General features: G+C 48.4%; 1 protein-coding gene across 3 annotated transcripts in view; it reads right to left on the bottom strand.

Annotated features, from left to right (window-relative positions):
• Nucleotides 1–1063: 1063 nt before the first annotated feature.
• Nucleotides 1064–24423, bottom strand: part of SUFU (SUFU negative regulator of hedgehog signaling) — a 101409-nt gene continuing 78049 nt past the window's right edge. For all 3 annotated transcript variants that reach the window (XM_074831164.1, XM_074831165.1, XM_074831166.1), the window contains 2 exons: nt 11321–11389; nt 1064–8104 (listed from right to left, as the gene is read on the bottom strand). In XM_074831164.1, the coding sequence (XP_074687265.1) occupies nt 8015–8104; nt 11321–11389 (159 nt within the window). In that variant the 3' untranslated portion in view covers nt 1064–8014. The remainder of the gene's footprint in view (nt 8105–11320; nt 11390–24423) is intronic.

Below are 24423 nucleotides of genomic sequence, written 5' to 3'. Positions count from 1 at the left end.
GACTGGCAAGGTTTCCTGAAGTGACAGGATGAAACCCTGCCAAGCTACAGCCATGTTCCCTTCAGCACATCCAGCACGTGCTGCTCCGCACCAGCGACACTCAGAGACCCCGCTGCTTTGCCTTGGGGCTGGGACAGTTCGTGTCTAGATATGGCTGCTGCAGAGGTTCTTCGGGAAAGGATGGTTTTCACCCCAGACTTTAAAAGAAAACAAATCCTTGCAGGAACTCCTTCTGCTGATTGCTCCCCTTTTGCTGCAGGGTGGGCTGAAATAACACCCTCAAAGAGCAAGTGCAAAACCTGCCCAGAGCTGGATTTCAGCTCCCCACACATCCTTTCCCTTCCCTGTCACCCTTCCTCTGTGCGCAGAGATCTCCCTTCCCCTCCTCCCCGAGATATTCCACCCTTCTTTTCTCTGACCTTATAGGAATTTATTACCAAGGAGTGTAAAAAGATTACTGCAAAATCATTCTGCGTTACTGGGAAATCATTGCAACATTAGCTCAGTAATATTTTTTCATAAGTGTTTGCTGTGTCTCTTCTCCGACATACTCGGTCTCCACGCGCACATCTACACCCCCACAAATCCTGCTGAAGCCAAGAGGCACTTGGCAGAGGACAGGAGCGCGGACCTGACCCGGCCCTCACCCCGGCTCCCTCCTTCCCGTGCCGGCGGACGAGGTTGCCATCCCTTGGCCAACCGGCCGCATTCTGAGACCCACGTGCAAGCACTCCCCATCCCAGCTTGTCCAAAAGGCATGGAAAACCCCGGCTGTCAGGGAGCTCAGGCTGCCTTGGCTCGAGGGGTTTCACCAGTGGATGCTCGTGGAGGATCCTGCGCCTGGCAGAGCCCAAGACTGGCAGTTTTGCTGAGGTTTTTTGGGAAAAGAAAGCTCCCTTTCTCTCCCACACTTGCACTCAGGAGATGCGGGCAATAGACACCCTTCTCCTGGGGCCGGTGGGAGAAGGTGCCGATGAGGAGGAGAAGAGGCTGCTGAGGCAGCCGCAGGGCCGAGCAGGAGGCAGGTGATCCCACCGTCGCCTGCAGAGAAGGACACTGACAATTCTGCAAATACGTTTAATGCACTTAGAATACACGGGAGGAAAAAAACATTTAGTGATTCACAAAAATATTACAAAAAGTCACGTGCAGGCGAAACACACCCAGCACTGCAATAACAATGTAAGAATTTACATTAGAAACTAATATAAAATATTTAAAAACCTCTGCTAGTTTAGCTTTCCATTTGTTTTTTGTCTTTTATAAAAAAAAAGGAGGAGGGGAGGGGGAAGAAAGGCCATCTACAAGGTACTGATACACCGGCTGCAGAAACGTGGGCTCCTTCCATCCCCGTTGGTAGCATCCTCGGGCTCCTCGCTTGACACGACCCTGCGCACGCAGACCACACACACTTGCACTCGCACACGCACACGGCTGAACTACAGAAAAGTCCACCTCCAGGCTGCGAGGGGCAGCCCCCGCAGTCAGGGTTTGCTGTGGTCCTGGTCACCCCACATCCCCCACCCTGGGAAGCTTGCTGTAGCTCTAGGTTTTGCAGAAACCATCCAGCATACAAAACAAGCAGCGTCCCCAGCGAGCGGCTAAAGGTCCATCCCTTTAAAAAAAGGGAAAAGCTGGCATGTCCAACCTGGGCTGGATGAGAGAAGAGTTTTGAATGACTAAACTTGGGTTTGGAGTGTGGCCGTGGCTGAACGGAGAGCACCAGGACCCCGGGGCTGGATGGGTGCAAGGAGCATCCTGGCATGGGGGCCAGGGCATCGGTGCAAGTCCGCAGCAGGATGCCATCTGCTTTCCACAGGGCTGCAAATTGCTGCTTTGGGGAAAGCCAAAAGCTGAGAACAAAAGGCCCCAGAGCCCCCCAGCCCGTGATCAGTCACTGCCAGGATGACATGGCCACTCATGCCCGCCTCCCCTTCCTCTGGCCCCCGCGGGTTTTGCAGCCCGCTTGCTGCCACAGGAGGAATGGTGCAGGAGCTTCGTCGCCCGCACCGCAAAGTCCTTCTGCGCCCATCCTGCCTGCGGCATTGTCAACACATGCCGTGTTTATGTAGGACCTACCGCACACGGTGACAGCTCGGTCCCTCCCACCCTCGCCGCTCTTGCAGCGGAGGGTTTCCGGAGCCGCACTTTCGCTGCAGTTGGGCCCCAGGGAAAGGAACAAAGGAGCCATTTTCATCTCCAGCCTCGCCGGGAGTGGAGAGAGAGAGAGCGAGAGAAAAGACCAGTGTTTGCAAAACACAACAATCGGCAGGAAATTTTCCTCCAGCTTTTTGAGGCTAGGGTTTTTTTCTCTCTCTTCCTCCTTTCAAAGAGAGGAGACACAGCATCAGGACAGTTTAAAAACAACCAGGCACTGGCCAGCCACATCTGTCACGTGCAGCCCTTTCTGGGCTGATGTTCCTCTCCTGCTATGAGCTGAACAGTGAATGACGCCTTGGTCTTTCGGCGAGGGAAAGGGAAGGGGCTGCTTTCATGGCAGACTAGAAATGATGTTTCTGAACTGATGTGCTGCTTGTGATGATTTTATGGTCTGTCAGTGATTTTAGGGGAAACAGAATCATGGTAGAAACGAGAGGTGGTGAAGCACAATACACAACAGGTTCACTGCCTGACAGAGACAGGTTGATGCGGGGCCGGGTTTAAAACATATTTGCAACCTCAGGCTTATTCTCCATTTGAAATTTTGGACTCATGTTGAACACAAGGTATATTTTTTAAAAAGAAAAAAGAACAAGCAGACACTACACAACAAACAAAAATAGTAGGTTGCTACAGAGCTCGTTAAAAACTGACATGGTCCCAGAGACCTAAATCCAGCTTTAAAATCTTGAGAGGTGAACCCCACCGGCAAATGCGCAGGTTGAGAATGTTGTGGATACAGTCTGGCTCCTGCGCAGGCTGGCGTTTAGCGATAGGGACAGATGCACAGAAAGAGATTCTCAGTTGCATCACTCACAGGGAGAATTAAGGCACAATATATACTCTAAACTGAGGGCAGTCACACAGAGGGGACCAAGTCCACAGGAGGTGGAAGGGCTCTCGTAGTGCTGGACGCCCTCCTCAGTTGGCTGCAATGGTGCAGGGGCTGAAGCCCAAGACTTCATACAGCAGAGCCACAGGGCGCAAGGCCATGCCTCGGGCTAGGGGAAAATCAGACATATGGGTCTAAGGGTTTCCTCTGGCCTGAAGGTCTTTGGATCTCTTCTCCCCACCTGACACGATGCTGCCTTGCACCGGCAAGATACAAGCTGGCAAAGTGGGTCATGGACTCAAGATGCCTACCTAGGAGGAGGGAGTAGTCATCAGGAGAGACAAATGATCCCATGCTGACCTGTCATCTAACCCAGCATCCTGTGAAGCATGCAGTCAGCCAAATATTTTCCAGTGAAGCACCTGAGAAAGGTTTTTGTGAGGAGCTGGAGGGACATTTGATGATGGGAAAGGATGGTGGGTGAGCAATACAGCTCACTCAGTGACCAGCCCGGAGGTTCTGCTGAGGGGCAGTGGAGCAGGAGCTCCATTCCCCACCCCACACTAATTAGAATAACAAATGAGACTGAAGCAGCCACATTGCCACTCCCCATCTTTGACTCGACCTCAGATGCAGCTAACGCAGCCATTTGAAGTCTCTACTGTCAGCAACGGGTACAGGCCAGGGTGTCAACACGCAATGGGATACGCGTGGCCGGCTGCTTGCACCCGTGCAGGATCTCAGTGGGTCCTGGAATGGAAATGAGGACTTGCCAGCAGGGACCCCATGCTGTGCTGAGGCCCTGATGATTCTCACTTTGGTTTCTAGCTTCCCTGCACCCATGTTAGCTCCCTTTGCAGCACTTGAGATGCGTAAGGACTGCACTGCCTTGAACAAGCCTGAGCCGTGGGTGCAGGAGGGAGGCTGCTAACCTGCTCTCCCACCATGCAACCTCTCCCCAGCAATCTGCCCCCTCCAAGCCAAGCATTGCTTTTATCTGTTTTTTTTTTTTTTAAAGGTACACCCCCTAAATATTTCTGCTGGTTGCAGATGAAAAACGACACAACCCCCACTTCTTCAAAGACCATTTGATGACCCGATGGTGTAATTTCAAAAGCCATCCAAAAGCAACTGAATGTTTGAAGTGAAGAGCTTCAGAATATCATTTCAAATCACTGTTGGCAAATCTATGTACAGTAAAACCAATATATCACCATCCTCAAAGACATTATGCACAGCAGGCACCACCTATCTAAGCCACTGAAAATATCACTGTAGGTCACACCAGCTACAAGACTGACTGCTTGGCTTAGATCGTATCCCACATACTTTAATATTGAAACTATACATTCCTTCTGTTTTTAATCATGAGTTGAGAGGGATAGTAGTCTTGGCTTTTGGGACTTCTCTTGTTTCAGAATTGCTGTCACATGTTGGATTTTCAAGGCATTGTGGGTCTGCCATAAGGCTCCTCATCTTTGGAAATAACCCTATCGACCTGCATCGCAAGATTTCTCCAGGAGGGAGAAAACCTGTACTTGCCGCTTCTAAACTGCATTCATTTCCATCCAGATCACTATCTTCAGCCAACACAAGCCTCACAGGTTTTGGTTTCATACAATCCTGCTTCAGACCTTCTACACAATCTAGAAAAAATCAGCACCAGTGGACCTACCATCCTAGCAGGTTTGGGCTAGAAAAATACCGTGGCGTTTAACACTGATGCATTTCCCTTTTTCAAACTACTTGCTCACTAAAATACTAAGGTGTCTTTCCATTTTCTTCACACACAGGCATGTCCTCTTGCCCCAAGATGAAAATATCCAAACTTGAGATCTCATTTACTTGCCAATGAGTAAGCCTTTGGCACGGTTGCAGACTTCATGTGAATCAGGGGAAGGGAGGTCCTGTGGGTGCACAGCTCTTCACGATACTGAGTAACATGCAACTTTCTTATTCTTAGATAACTGTTGAGAGGCAGTGACACGACCTTGGAGCTTAAGGATTGACTTTCACCAGTTTTGCTCTTATAGCTGGTCTAACAATAAGACAGAGATTTCTATTTTAGCAGTTGTCTAATATTTTTCCCCTTAACTAAATAGGAAGATTTAATTTCCTTCCCTTCAAACCTTCCCCTCAATTGTTATCTGGCTACCAGCAAAGATCTGTGAGAAAGTGTCTCAGAAATAGAGATTTCTGGCATGCCACCTGTTCATAACTCAAATACACAGAACTATATATAAATACATGACATGGAACAAAAATACACACACACAAGGATACTGGGTGGATTTTCAAATGCATTCAGCGTGCTCCCTCTGAAGTCAATGAAAACCCAACCCAGAGCGTCTGATGAGAGTAAATATGGTGAGAAAAACATACACATAAGAAAGGCAGAACTGGAGCACAAGCCAGCTTGGAGGAGGTGCTTTCCCTGCATACAGCACCACATCCCCGCTGCGAAGGCTCAAAGAGTTCATAGGGCAGGAGGTCCTAAGCTTTCCAGATGTGTGTCAGAGCCCAGAGAGGGTCTGATGGACTTCTCTCTGCCCCGTGCTGATCTCTGCAGGAACAGCAACAATTGACCTTCCAAATGTCCCCTCTCCACTAAGATGTGGATTTTAAGCTCCTTTTAATGAGAGCTAGCATCTGGAAACAAGGAAGAGCAGCCAGCATCATGGCAACGGGCCAGCTCTGCTGCAGGCACCCCCAGCAAGCTTGTACAAGAGCAGTCCATAGGCTACTGTTGGCGGATGGCTTTGGGACAAAACTGTAGTTGCTGCCCTTGCCTTTTTCCCGACTGCCACAATCGTCTGTCTGTTCATTATCTTGTGGTGGGACACTTGGGCACGTCATTTTTGAAGCTGGACTGGTACATTTTCATGCTGCTTTCTCGCCCACGCTGTCCCCTGCATATACATCTACAGTGCAGAAGGGATGCTCAGTGCTAACCAGGACAATGAAAACTGGCCAAGAGATCCCACGGATGAATGCAGTCTGCCACAGCACAGAAATCACTCTGGCTGGCACATGCAGATATCTGAAAGTTTGTTCTTTCACAGCAGGATTTTAAGATGATCCTCCGAGTTCAGACAAAATGACAAACTCATTTACATGTAAATTGCTTTCGTAGGTTTGCAGAAAGGAAGGTTCTGCCGAGCAGTGTTGGACCTGCATTTGGCCTGCCTTAAATTATAATATAACAACAATTATAATAATACAAATACTACTTTGTACACGAAGCACGCCCTCCCCTGCAAACCCTGGCATGCTTCGGTAGGTCCTACAGCCCTCTAGTCAATAATCACCCTCTCTGCACAGAGAGACATTGAGTGACTTGCCTGAGGCCACAGAGGAATTCTGTAGCAAGTCCAGGGAAAGCTTTGTGGCTCCTAGCTCTGCTTCTTGACCAACATTAACCAGCCTCAAATATATGCAAAAAACATCAAAGCTGACTGTGCCAGGAAGAAATTAAATCAGCAAACAAACAGAAAACCAACCCTGGGGTACTGGGAGGTCTCCTGGACTTTGCTGTTTGATCAAGGGAGTTAAGTGTTAAAAGCTTTTGTTATACTTGTATTATGATCACACAGCAATTGCACATAAATCGCCAAGTTATCTTGTAGGCAGAAAGGGGTGGAAGAAAAGCTGCACCTCCCCTGACAAGGAGTGAAGAGTTGTCACCAAAAGACAATGGGCAGAGGAAGGGTGGGGAATATGCATGAGAAACAACCTGCAACAGCAGCAGGGGGTAAAGCCTGCAGTGGTTTGCTGCAGTATATCCACAGGGGCCAGCATCTCGATGCAGAGACACAACCTGACCCCGCAGAGACCATCTTCTCCACACACGACATTTTTCTCCAAGGAGGAAGCCACAGGGATCTAGAGAGAGTCTTTTCAAACTGATTTTGATTCTTTACAGTTCAAATCTATCTGAAAAGGATGGACGTCAGCAACAAGAGCCACCGCAGTGAGGCTAGAGGGGAAAATGGGAGCTGCACCAGGGCACAACCCTGCTGGAACAGAGAGAATAGTTGGCTTTATTGAGGCTGAGTCTCCTCTCTGCTACGCCAGGGCAGCGGAGATCTCCATTTCATATGCTTTCAAGCAGCCCTCTGGATCCTGCAGAGCTGCTGAAGTTGTCCCTGTGAACAAATGGTCCTTTCTAGCTTCTCAAATTCTGTACAATAGCAAGGAAAAAATACTTGACAGTATCTCTTTAAAGATAAACACACTGTAAACAGGAGATCTCCCCCGCCCCGGTAGCTTTCTTCCTCCTGCTTGTGCAAAACCAGAGGTTGCGACCTTCCCTGGGGTTCAGGCACAAGGACAGGATGCGTGAGAATAAAGTTGCCTCTGTTTGCAGCGATACCATAGCTAATAGCACCAAGACCAACACTTAAAACATGCCTAATTTGAGGGCAGGGAGGATCTGGGTTTGTTTTTCTTGACTGAACTAGAAAGTTCATCTTTAAATCTGTTCAGCTTCAAGCATGTGAGCTTTTGGCCTCCTTTAAACAGGGGAAATACCATTCCGTTTCTGAAAATAAAAAAAAAATAACACATGGAAGAACAGTTCTGCAGTCAGTAAAAGTTTGGCTAACAAAAGGACTCCAGAGTCACGTAAAGAACATTTAATCCATGGATTATAGGCTCGCACCTGGCAGAAATGCATGTGTAAATACAGGCGTGCAGAGCGTCTACACCCTGGGCTAAGGCAGAGGGGAGTTCTGTAGCTAGGAGAGAGAAAAGATTCTTACTACTAATTTTCATAGTTAAATATTTCTCACTCGCACTCACACATACGCAGGCTGTTCCCAGAGAGCTCAGCCTTGGGAAGGATAAAGGAAAGGGCTCAGTTCGGTCTGGGCTGGTGCTGAGTAGCTTCTCTTCTGTTTGCAGTGGTTGTGCAGCAAACTCTTATTTGCAGGCAGAGTTTTTACTGCATTAATTATCCTGTGAGTCACTGGGTAATGGACAGTAACTTGGCTCTCCCAGTTGTTAGAAGGGTGTAATTCAGCTCTAATGCAGCGGGTTGTCGAACACGGCATCTGGCAAGATGGAAACTTTCAGTTTCTTTTCAGGCCAGCTGTACTCCTTTGGAAGTTTAAACTGTAAGACAGTAAAGAGAACCAGTTAATGTATATCACTGCAACCTAACCCACAGAAAAAACAAAATCGTTGCAAAGGCAGGCAGCCCCATGTTATTATTATTTTTTAAAACAAGAGGCCACTAAGAAAGCATTTCCCCATCAGTATGTTTTGGACAGCAGTGGACATTAGATAATGTGGCCTGTGCCTCAGCTGCCAAAGTAAAGTTCTGAGATTTCAGCCCAAGCGCTGTTTATTTCATCAGACTGATTCTGGAGGGTTTCTGCCCCCATCACCATTTCCGCTCCCTGACCTCCCTGAAAATCTGCAGTGCAAGTACCTCCCCTCCTACCTGTCAATGTCCCTTTCCTTTCACTTACCCCAGCCCCCAGAGCCCCCTGTTTGCTTTAAAGGGAGTCTTATGGCAGCTTTCAAACTCTTGCTCGTACAAGGTGGGATGCACGTGAGCTAGCATGGCTCTGCCAGCTGACAGGCTTGTAAATGGCCACCACCTCCGGGAGGGCAAACAGTGCTGCCCTGGCTGGCGAGAGCCAGCGTGCCTGAACAGCATTTCTGCTCCAGCCCTACCCACCTCTGACACAAAGGCTCTGCAGAGTGCCCGTACAATGCCTCATATTCACACAGGCACTCGGCTGCTCAGGCTGTTTTGCAAACATTCACTGAAGCACATGGAACGGAGATTTTTTGCCCCGGTCTGGTTTACACAGAACCGTCTCTGGTCAATGTTTTCCAAACAAGGCAAGTGCACTGGTCCCATCCTGATGTCGCTCCAGGGCACCCCACCTTAGGCTGGGAAATCACCCCAACATCTCTGATCCCAAACACCACCATGTAGGGACAGAGCTCCAAGGAGCCTCACTACTGACCCTTCTCACAACCACATCTGACCAGGGCCCATGCCTTCACACAGATCTCCCAAAAACACTCTGTGGGGGGTGTGGGAGGTGGGGGGTAGCATCTCTTAGGCTACAAATCTGCCCCATCCACAGCTGGATGGCAACCAGTTCCGCACACACATTTCACGCAATCCCTGTGCCCAGACTGAGGATCCAAAACCCATGTGGGACAGCTCTGGAAGCCAGTTTGCAGGATCATTTTGTTTTTAAAAGCCTGCAACTCTGCTGTACCCACAGTGTAGCAGCACCTGACACTGTGATAGTCCCTGACACCCCAACAGGACTCCCAGGGAGGAATCCCACATCACTGGAGACAATCTGACCTGGAGGCAGCTAATTCAGAACCATTACAGATACAGTGGTCCCCTCCCAGGAGAGTCCTCAGACCAAAGCCAGCAGCGCCCAGGGAATATGTGAATTAGAGAGTTGGTGCAAGGGGACAGTGACCTGCACATCATCCACCTTTATCCAATCACTTGTCTTTCTTCCCATAAGCGCCCCATTTCTGAAGGACATTAACACATGTTCAGTGGCAGGTTCCTGCTAAAGGAGATCCTCTGCAGCTGCTTGCTCAACAGCAAGGGCAGCTCTAACACAAATTTGTGCCTGACCTTGCTCCATCTGCAGCTGTGTAGGAGGGTAACCTGCAGTTGGTACCCACTGACCTTAGTATGCCAGGCTGGCAGTTCAGGGTCTGACCTATGATCTGGGGGCATGGCAGGAGGATCCTTCAGGATAGTGGCTACCATAAACTCCTACTCTTTCTCCTCTAGGAAACATAAACAGCCCAAGTCCCACTTACGGTTGTTTTTTTTAAACTCAAGCCCTGTGTATAGCTTGCACCATATAATCTAGTTGCCTTACACTGCCCAGGGTATTCTTCTGAGTTCAATGTCTAGGCTATGTGAAAAACACGCTAAAGATACTCAGATCATTTCACTTAATTTCACTTAACACAGGTGGCTCTTCATGCAGCAAAAGTGCTTCGTTCTACCACATGAACATCACCAGCAACAGTCAGGGCTGCTGAGGAATGCCTTCAGTTGGCCCAAACCGGGATCCTGCGAGTTACAAATCCTTGGAGGAATCTGGATGCTGAAAGATCACATTTCATCTCAAGTATTTTCCTTTCTATAAACAGGAGTGGTTCCAAAGCAATCCTCTCGGAGAAGTCATCCTTTGCATTTGTTTGTTTTTCACTTTTTAATTTAGCGAAGTCCCAGTAACTCGGAACCAAACGCCCGGTTGCTGTGCCAGGAGCTGCCATGCTCACTGCCTCTGCCTCTCAGCGGAGAGCGAAGGAACATGAGCCGTCCAAAGCCTTAACTAAAGGGCCTTCAAACCAAAGTGCTCCTGGGCTTCCATGTCACTAGCAAAAATGAGCTTTGGATTAGGTTTAACTGGATAAAAGCTGGCCTGAAAGTCACTGCACAGCCAGCAGCATGCTCCCCTCACTCACACAGTGAAGAACACCCTGGCATTAAATCAACTCTGGATTAAACAATTAGAGCCCTGAGATTTTCCTGGGGGGAGGGGAGCAGGGTGAGGGATGGGAGGGCTGTTCTACAAGCCAAGGAAAGTTTCTTTAGAGTCTGCAGGGAGCTGTAAAAAATGGGATTAAAAATATTACATGTCATTTCTGCCACTGCTCTTTGAAGTCAAGCAGAATATTTATATGGCATGCATGGGAGACAGGGTGTTAAATGTTCCCCAGGAAGAGATCACATGGCAGGGGGAAGTTTAGTACCGCACAGCGAAGCTTTATAGAGCTCCCTTGGCTGCTGCTATAACGCTTCCAGGCTGGTGATGTTCCTCTGCACGCCGTGCAGGGGCAGCAGGTGAAGGCCAAGTAGCAGATGTGAAAAAGCCCCCGCCTGCTCCCCAAACCCCAAAAAGGAGGTCCCTACAACAGATTGTTCAGCAGTAAATGTGCTGCCACTGCTTTCAGTCTTTCTGAAAGCGGGGAAGGTGATGTGCCTGGAGTTGCTGCTGAGGACACTATGCACTGCATGGAGGAAACCCCACCACCTGGCACCAGGGGCTGCACCACTTTGGTTCAGGGTGCTCAGATACCACATTGGGAAAGATGCTGGCAGAAAGGAAATGCATAGTCTCCCTTAATACCCATCCTGCCCTCTATTTCTTGCAATCCCTTCTCTCAGTGCCTTAGTTCACAGCAGATGTGAAGGTTTAGCAAGGCCTCAAGCCTACGGGGCAGGGCTGCAGCCTGCAAGCTGAGGGGAGGATCAAAGGCAAGCTGCAGGACGGGCTGAGCTCTCTGGGACAGTACAGGGGAGATACAGGAATGATGCAGCCTTACTTCCTCTGGAGAATTCAGATCTTCTAAATCTTCCAGCATTCTCTCTACGAATTCTTCAGTCAATAGGATCTGCAAAGGAAATACAGTAGTTTTATGCCTTTACACTCCTAGTTTTAGCTAATTGCCAAGAAACAGAATGACTTCTGCAGAGAGCAGACTGTACCAGCTCACTCCTTCCCCTGTGTTCTTCTTTCCCACAATACAAAGGTTTGAGGGCAAGGAGCTCCTAACTTTGCCTCCCACCCCAACCACTGAAAAAAAACGTTAAAATTATACAGTAATCTTTTTTGACCCTCAATTATCTTCCTCAGTCTAAAATTAGAGGCTCGGCTTTCGACAGACAGAGTGGGGAAGGAGAAAAAGGGTCAAGATAACAACTGTTGGAGAGACAGTGGGAGACAGCCACTTTCATCTGATCCATTGAAGTTAAACTCACAGTTTAATCAGGAAACAGCAGCACAGGGAGAGCCTGGGACCCGTACAGAGCTGGTGCTCTGGGCATGGGGAGGGCTCTGACCCGAGTGCTGCACATTGTTCAGATGAACCAGATGCTGGGTACGAGAGGTGCTCCCAGAGGCGCCCGCGCCAGGCACCTCCACAGTGTATTGCACATGCCCATCCTGTGTGCCTGTGCGGGGAAAGCTTTTGGCTGATCTAAAGGCCAGCCTGGCAAGCACAAAGCAGCCCAGGAAAGCAGCTGCCAACAGGTCAAAATTCCCAGCTGAGGGCCACAACTCTGGCTCCATGGAGCTCCCAAGTCACACAAACCAGAGACACCAGGGGGAAAACCAGCCCCAGGAATTCAAGGGGACGAACTCAGACCCTCTTTAAAAAAGCACGTGATAGCCAAAAGCAAACATGTCCTGCCTCTCTTCACAACAGCCGTAAAGGCCAGAGCTCCAGGCCGGCCAGCTGGCTTGGCACAGGAGCAGAGACGGCAGTGCGGGACCAGGCAAACATCCCCACTCAGTGAGGGGGCCTTGGAGCAGCATTCCTGGGAGTTAGGTTGCAGCAGTATCCAGCAGATCATTCCCATTTCAGCCTACAGGTTTGCTTCTTCCCCCCTGCTCCTCCTTTCCTTCCTTCACTCCACCCTTTCCTCTGTCTCTGGCATTGCTTTTTATCCTGAAGCAACCACCATCCCCATGTCCCTTTTTCTCACCCTTCCCTTTCCCTGTTCTCCCCAGCCATGAGCTCTGTGCTCCCTCCCAGAAAAGGGACCACTCCAGCACCAAACACTGATGGAGCTAAGTGCCCAGCCCCACCGCTCTCCACTGTCCCCTCCAGCTCACGTCTGGAAGAGGTGCAGCCAGGCTGTCCCATGCAGAAAGCCACCTCCCACATCCACCAGCTCCTTGGTGCCAGTAACATGAGTGGGGAGTGAGTGACTGCCAGGATACCATGAGCTATTTGGCAAGTGGAAGCCTTTGGTCTCCAGTTTGGTAACACACAGGCAGGGCTAGAAAGAGAAAGGGAAGACTCTGGTCTTCCTTTCTTCCTTTGGTTGGCAAGAGAAGAGATCTGAAAACACCAAATTCAGATCCGAGAGCTACCAGGTGTCTGCAGTTCTCTCCCCTTCAACCTTGCCACCCTGCTGCCATTACACACAGATTTCCCAGGGGATGAGGGAACTGCAACCTCCCCTCTCCACCACATTCCCCTCTTCACTTAGCTTCAACCTGCAGCAGGCTGCAGGCCAGGGTTTATGACCAAGCTGCTCAGCATGAACGCAGGCACCTCCATCAGGCCTTTCTGATCATACCTCAAGCCTGAAAAAACCTTGGTTCAGCTAGGAGCCAGGAGCTTGTTGCTTTGGACAGGACTCTGCAACCTGGCACCAAGCTGCAGACTGGCAAGCTGAGAAACGTTGCGCTGAAACACGCAGTACCACCGCAAACTACTGCAGTCTCCTTGCAGGAGTCTGTAACTATTCTGCCTGTTGAACTGGAGACACTCGTTTGTTGACTGTTTGCAGGAGGAGGAAGCTGTCTGTCCGTGTTGGAGGCAGGAGGGCAACCTGATCGCTCAGCTCAGAAGGAGGAGCTGGGTGGGGAGCTGGGGCTCTGCATGGAGCAGATCGGTTTCTGCGGAGGTGCAGCCTGCAATGGGGTGAGGGAATGAAAACAATTTGGCAGACATCAAAATCTACAGAGCAGCCGGAAAAAGGAGGAGGAATTGGTATTCACAGCAATCAGGCTAGGAGGAAATGAATATTCAGCCATCCACGAATGAGCAAAAATGCCAGAGGTTGGGATGGGTGAGAGAGCAGGAATGAGGAGCCGCAGCTTTGGCAGGGGGACTAGAAGACAAGCGCAGCAGGAAGACCCCTGGGCGCTCCCAAGGTGCCAGAGGCAGGGGAGAAATGGGAACCATGTGTGCAAGGCAGCCAGCTGCTCTGAGGCTGGAGGAAAACAAGACAGGGTATGCAGGGGTAAACAGCAAAGGGTGGAGAGAGTGAAGGGGAGGACAGGTCAGGTCCCTGCTAAGCCACAGACTCCCAGAGTAGGGACAAACCTACGTGGAGCACTGTGGCTAGCACTGACCTGGGGTACAACCCCCTGAGATGGCTGAGCCCATCTGTAGCTCACTGCTCCCTCTCAGGGAATTTTGGTAATCCAGCTGAAAAAAACCCAAATTCCACTGATGCAGTGAGCTGAACTGGCTCCCTGAAGGGTCTGACAAGTGGAGTGGGACAGGAGTCCACAGCTCAGCTGTCTTGTGGACTCCATTTGTTGGATCAAAGCAATGGCAGCCTGCTCTATGCAGTGCAGTGAGAGAAGATCGCAGTGCCGTTCTGCAAGCCCTGCACAGACCGTTAACTTTGGTGGAGGGCAGGCATCACAGGCTGCAATGACAAACTGCTGCAGTGACGTTCACTCAGAGCCTGTCCTTAACAGCCCGAGGCAGAGAAAACCATCCCAAAACCTACTACCCCATGCTGCTGGGGAGACCTGCTCTCCTTCCTGGAGAAGAAGGGAGTCTTCAAAGCACAGGTGTAAGCAAACATATGAGCAGCCATGTCCCTTGGCACAGGAAACCGGCGCTCTTGAGCTCTCCTGAGGATGCAGGGGGAAGGCATGTGTCCGCAGCACACCAATTGCTGAAGAGGACTTTGAAGCAAGAAGCACTGTCGTCCTGGATTCACATCTAGATAAGATTTCTCCTCATAGAAGTAGCCCAATCAAAACAGCCCAAGAGCATTAAGGCCTGTGCTCATAGATCAGGCTGCCATCCCCACCTGCAATCAGCAAAACCACCTCTATGCTGGTGAGTGAGTCTTTGCTCCTACAGAGAAGGATGAGAATAAATCCAATCCCATCTCAGCTTCCCTCACTCACAATATTTCAGGTTTCCAGTTCTTGTAGCATGCCTGCTCCTGCACAGTATGATACCCCATTACATTAACACACACACGTTATATGTGCATGATATTAAAGGTGACATTCCCAGCAAATAAACATGACAGACTGCCATTGCTCTAGGCACCTAATTTAATTTCCTCTGGGATTTAAACCTTAGAAGCTCAAATTAAACAAATAGGCCCTGTTCACTTTATATTTCAGACCCAAGTCTAGAGTTTTCCTTCGATGCTGTTAACTGATCTTATCGACAGGACACCGCGCAGAGATCACAATGATGAAGCAGCTTATTCCCTTCCCAAAGGAAAACAGAGCCCTGCTGTTGTGCTGCAGCCATGGGAAAAGCCGACGCAATGTGGAGGACAAACGAAGCTGTCCCATGCGCACTGAACAGGCCTTTTCTCCCATGAAATCCCTCGGCTGGTGCTGAGGAAGCAAAGGAGCCTTCCCGAGCGGCGGCGGGTGTCCTGGGTGTTGCAGCGGCCAGGCACTCACAGCGCTGTGTTTTCACAGCCCTGTGCAAACACTCCCGCCGGCCCAGCCTGCCGAAGCTGGATACAGGGTGTAGCTCAGCCTTTGTAACGGCTGTTTGCAGTACGAACAGGGAACGGCCTCGCCAGCCAGCTGCGGGTATCTGAAACATCTCCTTCGGTGCTGTACGGTCCTGCTCGCACCAGGATCTCCCTGACCTGACCCAGAGAGGCCTGGACACGTGCTATCCCATTACTAGCAGATCTAGATTCCATTTTCTGTGTGCTTTGTGGCTGTTAGTCATGCTGCAGATGCTTGGAAGACGATGACTAGCCAAAAGATAAGTCCCTGTTTTCTATCACATGTACCTACTGCACAACCGAGGTCCGAGGTTTGGGTTCTCACCGCTTCACTAACAGCTGCATGTGTCCAGACATGTTATCAAATACCAGGCTAGGCTGTCTTATTCAGGTGGATGTGTTCAGGGAACACACGGGCTGCGTGCATGATGTCTCCCTCTCGTGGCAAGTCTCACCTGAGCTTGCTGAAACCTACTTCTTACCTACAGGGCTTACCTACAGGTCAAGTGAAGGAGCTTGTGTTGAAGCTTTCAGTGTTGCAGGTTTCATACCTGTAGTTAGTTGAGAAACCTGTATCGTGACTCGTTACAGGTACGCAACTGCGAGTGTATGAAAACAGGAGAGATCTAAAAATGTACACAAGGTCACGGGGCTCCAGACAAGTTCGGCTGACTTTGAAAGCAACTGGTGCTTAGTAAAACATTAAAGACTTTATAATCATCTTATAGGTACCACCCCACAGTTAACACCCCAACTCTCCCTATAGGGTTCAACACTACCATGACAGCTTGAAATTCTCAGCTCAGGAAAGGCTGGTTGGGGCCAGAGGTCACACCGATGTTGAAAGCCTGGCACAGCTGACAAGTCTTTGATCAAGGAAGACCCTCAGAAGCTGAGCTAGGAATTGAGCTGCAGCTCTGTCCAACTTCAGGAAACATGCTTTGTCCAGGGCAAGACACAAGTGACTGCCCCAGGGACAATTAAGCAGGGGTGCTTTTATTGGTAATACCCAATTTTCTTGCCTACCTAGAAACAAACTAAACAATCTCACACTTTGCCCTAGTGCTCTGTTTGCATTAAACACTGCCACTTGCTTTTCTAGCAGCTTTGTCAAAGAAAGGAAGCCATATTTTATTAGTTCTAGACTTAGTACAGAGCAGGCTTGTATGGCTCAGCCAGAGAAGGTGGGGACACATTGCAATAAACCCCTATGTAAACCACACCAACCCTTCTAAGAAACTGTTCATCCACCCAGGTGCTATGCCTGGAATGGGTGGAGCAGTTGTACCCTAAGCCGCATGTCATCTGTTACATCTGCAAATATCCAAACAACTTTTAGGAGCCCTTTGCTCTAAAAATGTTTCAGCTTAATTCCCGTCGACAGCACAGCAAAAAGTGAAGTTAAAGTGCGTCAGCATTTCCCACTGAAATGAAACATCACCAATAAAAGCCCCTGATGAATCATGCTTTATGCCACGAGTGTCCCCCAGCCCAACTTTTTGCTCTCCCCTTGGCTTGGCCTCCTTTGCACTGCTTTGCTTTGACTGCAAGTGGTTTGGGGCAGAGGCCTTGTCACTGCATCTTTCTACATCACGCCCAGCCCTGACACTATCTGAAGAGGCCACCTTGCTGCCTGAATCCACCACAGCTCTCATTACAGCCTCAAAGGTACCAGTATTGCAACAAACACCTTTGATGGGAAATTCCACTGTTGCTCTTCCAGGAGATTCACAATCCTCCTTGTAAAGGAAAAACATCCACTCACAGATGCCTCAGGAACCCTATTGCTTCACACCACGATATTACAACCCCAGAAGAGGAAGTATATGACGACACTGAAAGATTCTGACCTTGTGGAATCTCTCCATGACATTCCCAACTACAAGGCTGATCTCAGGGACCTGGGCTCCTCAGAGCCCAGCCTGACAAGATCCTTCTTGCAGACAGAGCTGGTTTCAGCGAACACAAAGTTTGGCTGAGTTGGGGAGAAGGCTGACAAGGGAGTCAAGACAACAGGCAATACCAATTCTTTCAGAGTGAAAAAGCAAAGGAAGAACAGGCATTTCAGGGAATGCTCCAAGTGGGTGGAAGAAAACCTACACAAAGTAGCCAAAATGCAGTTTGAGTAGCAAGGGAGGGGCATTAGGCAGCAGGATAGTCAGTTGGCTTAAGAAGGATGAAAGGACTTGACTCATCCAAACTAGCCTGGACAAAGTACTAGAGAATCGCTGCAGGAGAGCTGATATGGGGAGGATTGTGATGACCTAACGGGACATTTCTACCCTAGTGTAAGTTTCTCCCAGTGTCTCATTCAGCAGTGAGGAAGAACACAAAGGAATAATGCAGTTGAGGTCTTGGGGAGTGTTCAGGGAAGACAATAAACTTACTGAAAAAGCATTAGCTTAGATTTCCTTGACTTGTTCAAGAATTTGGGGGAAGCCAACCAAAAGATTCTGAACAAGTTTTTCTTGGGGTAGATGCATAAAACTGCTTTGGAGAAGAGCGGCTTGTAGTTGTACACGACTTAAACCGGTTTATGGGTGTCATCCTTAAACTCACCATGCTAGGTATAACACACCTATTCAAGTTTGAGGAGACCAAAAAAATCAATCCCTATCTCTTCAAGAGAGGACTCGACCCATAACTGCCGCTTACAAGTGAGCATCTCAAGCATCAGAGTAGCTCTTTCAAATGTTGCTTTGAACCTCTGCTGCTGCCATTATGCCAATATGCATAAATGATTTAACATGTGGTACAGCAGAGAGAAGAACCAGATGTGCTCATTTCCAGGGGAATGTCCTAATTCTACCGGAACAGAGTCATTCTCTTGTGCTCTCTGTCTCTGTGACTAATTCAGTGTTTTATATGATGTGGAACAACTCCAATTGGATGAGCTGAGGAAGAACCAAAATACCCTATAGCTGTAGTGCCCATAAAGCCAAGAAGTAGAAATAGAGGATCAAATAAAAGGAAAGGAATAAAATATGAGTTTCTCATACCCTACACAAGTGTTTTATCCCTCAAACACTGATTAGAAAAAGCAAAACTTCTAACAACTCCAGCTTCATTCTGCAAAACTAGATTTTTTTTTTTCCTCTTCTGTTTTTATTGAAGCAAACCTTCTATTTCTGGTTTCATTCAACACAAAAGGATTTTTTTTTCAGCTTTTGGTCTCTTTAAGGCTTTTGTTTCAGTAAGAAAAACTGAAAATATTTAAAGACTGGGCTCAGTCTGATCTTCTTTCCCAGATTTTTCACTTAGGTTGCCAAACCAGAAGAATGGATCATCCCCCATGACCCTGCTCACAGTAATCACCCCCCCACACTGCCAGCATAGATAGCATATGTTGATAGCTCCTGAACGCTGGATGCTTCCCACAGCCTCCATGTACCTATCCTGCCTACAGGCACATTTAACATTTTCTGTGAGAAGTTTGACCTTGCTGTCCCCTAAGCCTCAACTTATTTTTCCATGCTGGATGCCTTTTTTTGTTTGTTTGGGGTTTGGGGTTTTTTTTAAGGTTTTTAAGGGAAAAGGAATCTATTTATCTCAGAGAGGTATTTTGGAAAAAGTATTTTTTGACGGTACTAATCAATGCATATGAGCATTTTGTTGCAAAGCACAAGAACTACCCTTTATGAGGAGGGTGATGAAGATTAACAAAAAACGCTCTGGAGGTCAAGGTAAAGTCTTTCTCCTGATCATCCAAATGCTTTGCTGAGTCAGAGGCTTCTGAAAGTCACTGTTCATCCACAGCCTTTCAAAGAAAGGCAGAAAAATGTACTGAAGAGCCCTTCTTCATGGAGCATGTCTCAGCCCAAGGCAGCTCTGCCCCAAACACAGGGCAGAGGTAGCTAAGGAGTATTTTTCCCTCCGATCATTCCTCTGAGCAGTGATGGATTGCTATGGCACCAGGCACATCAGGACTAAAGGCAGGGAAATTCTCCAGTGCTCTCAGTGTTTCTGCTGGAAGTCAGGCCATGTGGAGGAGGAGGAGAAGGAATTTGCCAGCTTGAATGAAGGGGAGGAGAGGAAAGCAGAGACGGGCCAGGATGAGGGGAAGACGGTGACACAGAAAAACAGGATGGAAGGCAGATCAGAGGCCAAAGCTGGAGGCGACACAAAGGGCAGGGAGACTGGAGGAGAACACCATTTCCACAGCCTCATCATCCACACGCTGTCTGCTGGACACTGCAAACCTACTGGCATGGGAGGCGAGCAAAGAGCGTCCTCCAGCAGCGGCTGGTGCCAGAGGGTAATACCCCACCACTGCTGTGAGCTCCTCAGCTCACACCAAGACACAGACCTTGTGCTGAGAATCGGAGGGTGCCAACTGCAAACGAACCATAGCCTCCATCTGCCTAACAGGATTTGTCCCGAAACTGAGTAAATTACCTGGAAAAAAAACCCTCTACACTCAGAGACCAGTGACATTGGGCATACAAAACTTTGGAAATGGCTGCACAGAGATGTCTGCGCCATGCTAATTTGGCCCCAGCATACGTCTGCCTCACAAAACAAATCTGTAATCACAGGCTTGCCTGCAGTTTTTCTCCCACAAGACCTCTGCCCTGCTCAGTCCTCAGGATGGTTCTGCTCACTGAATGCAGCATTAGTCATCATTTCTTTTCATTATCATTCAAGTTGCTTCCCCGTTCCCTCCTACTCTCTTCCCCTTTATTTAGTACGCTCCATCCAACTACTGCCAGCATGGATTACACTGGAAGAACCTAATCTTACTGTCCTTACCACTCTCACAGCCTCTGACGTGCTCAGCCTCACATTTCTGCGAGGCAGGGAAGCGCTCCTCTCCGTGCAGCAGATGGGGGCGGGAGGCTAAAAGAAGCTAAGAGACTTAACAAAGTCACGGAGAAAATCTGCAAAAGCAGGGAACTGAACATGGGTCTTGGACTCCCAGGCTGACCCCCTACCCCAGAGAGATCCTTTCTCTCCCCTGACCTGCAAGAACAAATTTTAATCTCTTCCTGAAATTGTTTCTGGTGTTCATCTGTGGAGCTGGAATGCTTGGCAAGCACTGAATTAATTTTCACAGGATGACTGGAAGAAGGTTTTCCTGAACAGACATGGGAAAAAGAGTGAAAAGAAAATTGAATCTGAATGTCTACTTCTTGCAGGTGCCCATCTCAGGACTTGAAGGTCCCTGTTTTCCAGCCCACTCAGCCCTGCAGGGCACAGGGGTATCTGCAGAGGAATTCCTCTTGCCACTGGGAGCACAGATCAGACCTCAAGTCTTGAGCTTGGTATCCAGAAAAAGAGGAACACAAACTCAGTTGCCTCACAAGAACATTTTAGCTTAAGACTCTGGAATAGCATTGAGAAAGAACAGAGTAGTAGAGGCAGGAACAGGATCCAGTTCTCCAGGGCAACATTTAACAGGCTTCACCATAAGACTATTGTGATTTTTCTCCAATTATCTGCCTCATTCACTACACGCCCTCTAATTTTAACAAACGAATGAAGTGGAAGTCCTATAGGTGAGAGTCTACTCCACACTCCTGATTCACCCCCCAAACACGCTGCATCTTTGTGCACTGAATGACGCAGGCATGCTTTGTAAAAAAATATGTATGATCCTTCAATTAGATATAGTAACGAAATACACATGTGTAACAAGGGCAAGGCTAAAGTGCAGAGATATTTCTTAAATTCTGTGTGCTAGATTTTGCAGTTAGAGGACTCTTTAACTATAGGTTTGTTTTTACTGCACTGTATCAGCTCATATGTCAGAGTCTGCAGCAGTATCTGATGTGTAACATGTACATTGCACATGATCAAAGACTTGAGTGTCATCTTCTTCCCTAGAACAATGACTGCCTAAAGCACCAGGAGCAGAAATTATCTAAAGGTAGTGTTAAACAAACCTCGTTCTCCCCTCTGGGAAGAGTAAGCAGTCCAGGTGAGCAAGGTAGGAGGGGAGAAGTCTGCTTTGTGCTAGACGGGCAGAGAACTCCACATAAAAGCAGAGGAGCTTTGCAGAAGCATGTCCTGACTCCCATCACTGGAGACTTAATGATGGTAATTCCCAAAGGATGATGCATGCTGACAGCCTTTGACACAAACTACCCCAGGACAATATTAATATGTATTAAAGGCTCAGGCAACTTTATTGGGATGGGCTTGATCAGTAACACATTTCAACAGAGTGTCTCTATCATCTCCCAGAACATAAGTAAGGGAGGGAGGGAGAACACACACACCACCTCATCTTGCTTTGGGTAGGTTTTAGAGATAAACAAGGTTGATCTGTGATGAATTGCATGCTTGGCACAGCTCAGACATTGGACCAAGAACCTTGGACGCTCCACCACAAATACAAATGTCACTGTGGGGCAGTTAATGTCAGAGTCTGTCTGCATGATCAGCATCCTTAACCCTCCAACATGGGGCCAGACACCTCCTGCACAGCCTTTCTCTGTGCATCTGGAACATCTACCCCTTGGAAAGGAGAGGAGGGGTGCTAAGGAGGAGGTGTGGGGGCTCTGCTGCCACAGCACTGGGGGAAGGGGGAGTGGAAGAAAGAACCATGGAAGCCTTTGATCATGTGTAATGTTAATGCAAGTGTTACACATCAGAGACTTTGCCACAGTAACTAGCACATAAACAGGAGTCTAGTGTTAACAAGGAGAACTTCTTGAATATGTTTGTACATTTCTGAGTCAAAGCAATTTCCCTATTCAACAATACATGACACAGTGGAAGAAGTTCAGAAATAAACCAGCCTGACATGCTTAGACCTTTAATAGAATTTAGCTTCTTAGAACTAATTAAATGTTACTTAAATGAAAAAAAAAAATCCAAGTACTTGGGAAAGGTGCCAATTTGACAGCTCTGAAGAATGAAATAATCTAATCATCCCCAGAGCATGGGCAGCAGCAGGATAGGCTTCCTTTACTAACATGCCTCGAACGTGACCTGGAAAGACCGTTGATAGAAATGGGGCGTACAATCTCCATGATCTAATGACTCCTTGCTTTTTCTGCTGAGACTGCTAAAACAGCTCCCGCCGAGTACCAGCTGCGGTGGTGATACGGACACCTGTCTGGTAGGAATGGTGCTGGGACCTGCCAAACTCCTGTCATCTGCTAACCCTCCACTGGAGCCCAGCGACTCTCAGCTCATTGCTCAGCCTGGGCAGCGGGGCCGGATAGACTGTGCAGCAGCAATCCAGGCTGTCCCACCTTGGACATGCTCCACTCCAGCCCACGAGATGTAAACAGGAGGTACTGTGTTTAGTCTGCAGGTTTGGACTTTCACTGTACCAGAGCTCAGGCTCAGGAGGAGTCACTCTCTGGCTGCTGCAGAGTCGAGGCCAGGATTTTCCAGGCTCTTATTCCTCCCTGAAGATAGGGAAAAAGTCCACAGGAGGAGATGCCTGCCATCTCTCTTCCTCTCCACGGTCCCTCCATTTACTTGTCTTTGCACCAAGCCCCCCTTCATTGCAGTGATCTGCTTTCAGCTGTCAACTCTCCTTGGAGCTCATTGCTGTGCCTGGGGTCCCAAGCGAGGGAGGAGGAAAATCCTCTCTGGGCCTTGCTGTGAAAGCTCTGCGGGGCTTGCCAACTTGGACAGCCCAGGCTGCAAGGGACTAAACCAAACACAGCTCGCCTCCTTGGAAATTTTATGCACCACAACTTCTTTTACTTCTGAAGTAAAGCCACATGAACCTCCCTCCTCCGCTCCCAACGCCACAAGGGACTGCTGAGCACGGATTGAGCCTCCCATTGCGTATTAAGCCAAGAGCCTCAGACACTCCCACATGTATCTCACACAACCGTGTGCTCCTCCTCTTGTCCCATGCTGCTTTTAGCCTCCCTTCCTCCCCTCCTTCGTTCTCATCACAGGATGGGGCAGGAGCCAGCAGCAGAGCTGGTCATGTCAGAAAAAAAGATCCGATAAGTCGACCTTGTGTAGGAGACAACCGAGGGAACTTACTTCTCCCTACCCTCAGAAGCCAGCAGTTCTTCACCTTTCCCTCCACCTACTCCAAAAAACTTCCATAATTTTCAACACCAAAGTAACAGGCGTAGAAGCAACCAGGTTTATAAGGGTTAATATTAGTTACATGTTTGAATGGTGACCTAATTATTGCCATTCTTCACTGTTTAGAGGTTAACTGACTACTCTACACATCAATACATTTCAAGATGTGATGTAAATGCAAACAAACACTCTTATGTTTGGAGTTAACACAGTCACAAGATCCTGTGTATCATGTGTTGGCAAGCACAGGAACCAACAGCAAATGACCCACCCTTAAACCTGACCCTTTGCTGTTAATCATTACAGGAGCGTTGCACTTTCCAGTCAGTACAATCAAAGCACGCAAGCTCTTTGAAAATCCCTACACACAAGATGATTCTAGCCAAGATCAGCTCCTTTACAAGTCGTACAGATTTCAAGGTATGATGTCCTCCAGACATATGAACGCAGGCAGTGGAATGCCTTGAAAACAAGTCACTGGAAGGTTAACTGCAACACTGCAGTGCTAAAACAAACCCCGGCCTTCAAAACAGAAGGGAAGGCAGAAACACCACAGTAACAGTGAAGGCAGAGACGTACTGCATGCATAGAGTCCCTCAGAGATGGGCTCTTCTGCATAAACACATTCCCCAAAGCTTTTTTATTTTTGCAATATGTTTATAACCATGAAGAAATTCAAGGTTAGAATAGTGCTATGCCATCCTATCATTAGTGCATCACTGCTCCGTAGGGCTGACCTTCAACACCAAGCAGATGGGGAGTTTCCAAGGAAAATCTGTGATACAGAAAAAATCTGGGTGCAGAAAATGTGTGGGTGCTTCAAGCAACCACAAGCTTTTGTCAAAGTTTCAATAGGAAAGAGCTAAAACTGAAAGAAGCAGCGCTCTCTGTGCTGCTCTCCTGTTAGGGATGATGTAAAACTGAGATCTTGGCTATGTAGGATCACAGTCCCACAGCTTTCTAGCTCTTCCGCCCTGGCTCCATTCTTGTTTAGGTCATTCCACTCTGCCTCCCCAAATTCCTTTCTGGAAGAAATCAAGAGTAAATACAGCCTGTAAAGTGTTCGCTGCCTCCAGGAAATGGACACTACTGTATTCACAGATGATTTTTGAACTTTCCAGTCACTGCTTATCAATTTGAGCTCCATTAATATAAATAGTAACAGTTCACTGTTATTTTTTGAGTCCATAAT

The sequence above is a fragment of the Strix aluco genome, chromosome 7 (assembly GCF_031877795.1).
Source record: "Strix aluco isolate bStrAlu1 chromosome 7, bStrAlu1.hap1, whole genome shotgun sequence".
In the NCBI taxonomy this organism is placed as follows: Eukaryota; Metazoa; Chordata; class Aves; order Strigiformes; family Strigidae; genus Strix; species Strix aluco.
The sequence above is the reverse complement of the archived record's forward strand: the minus strand, read 5'-3'. Positions and strand labels throughout refer to the sequence as shown.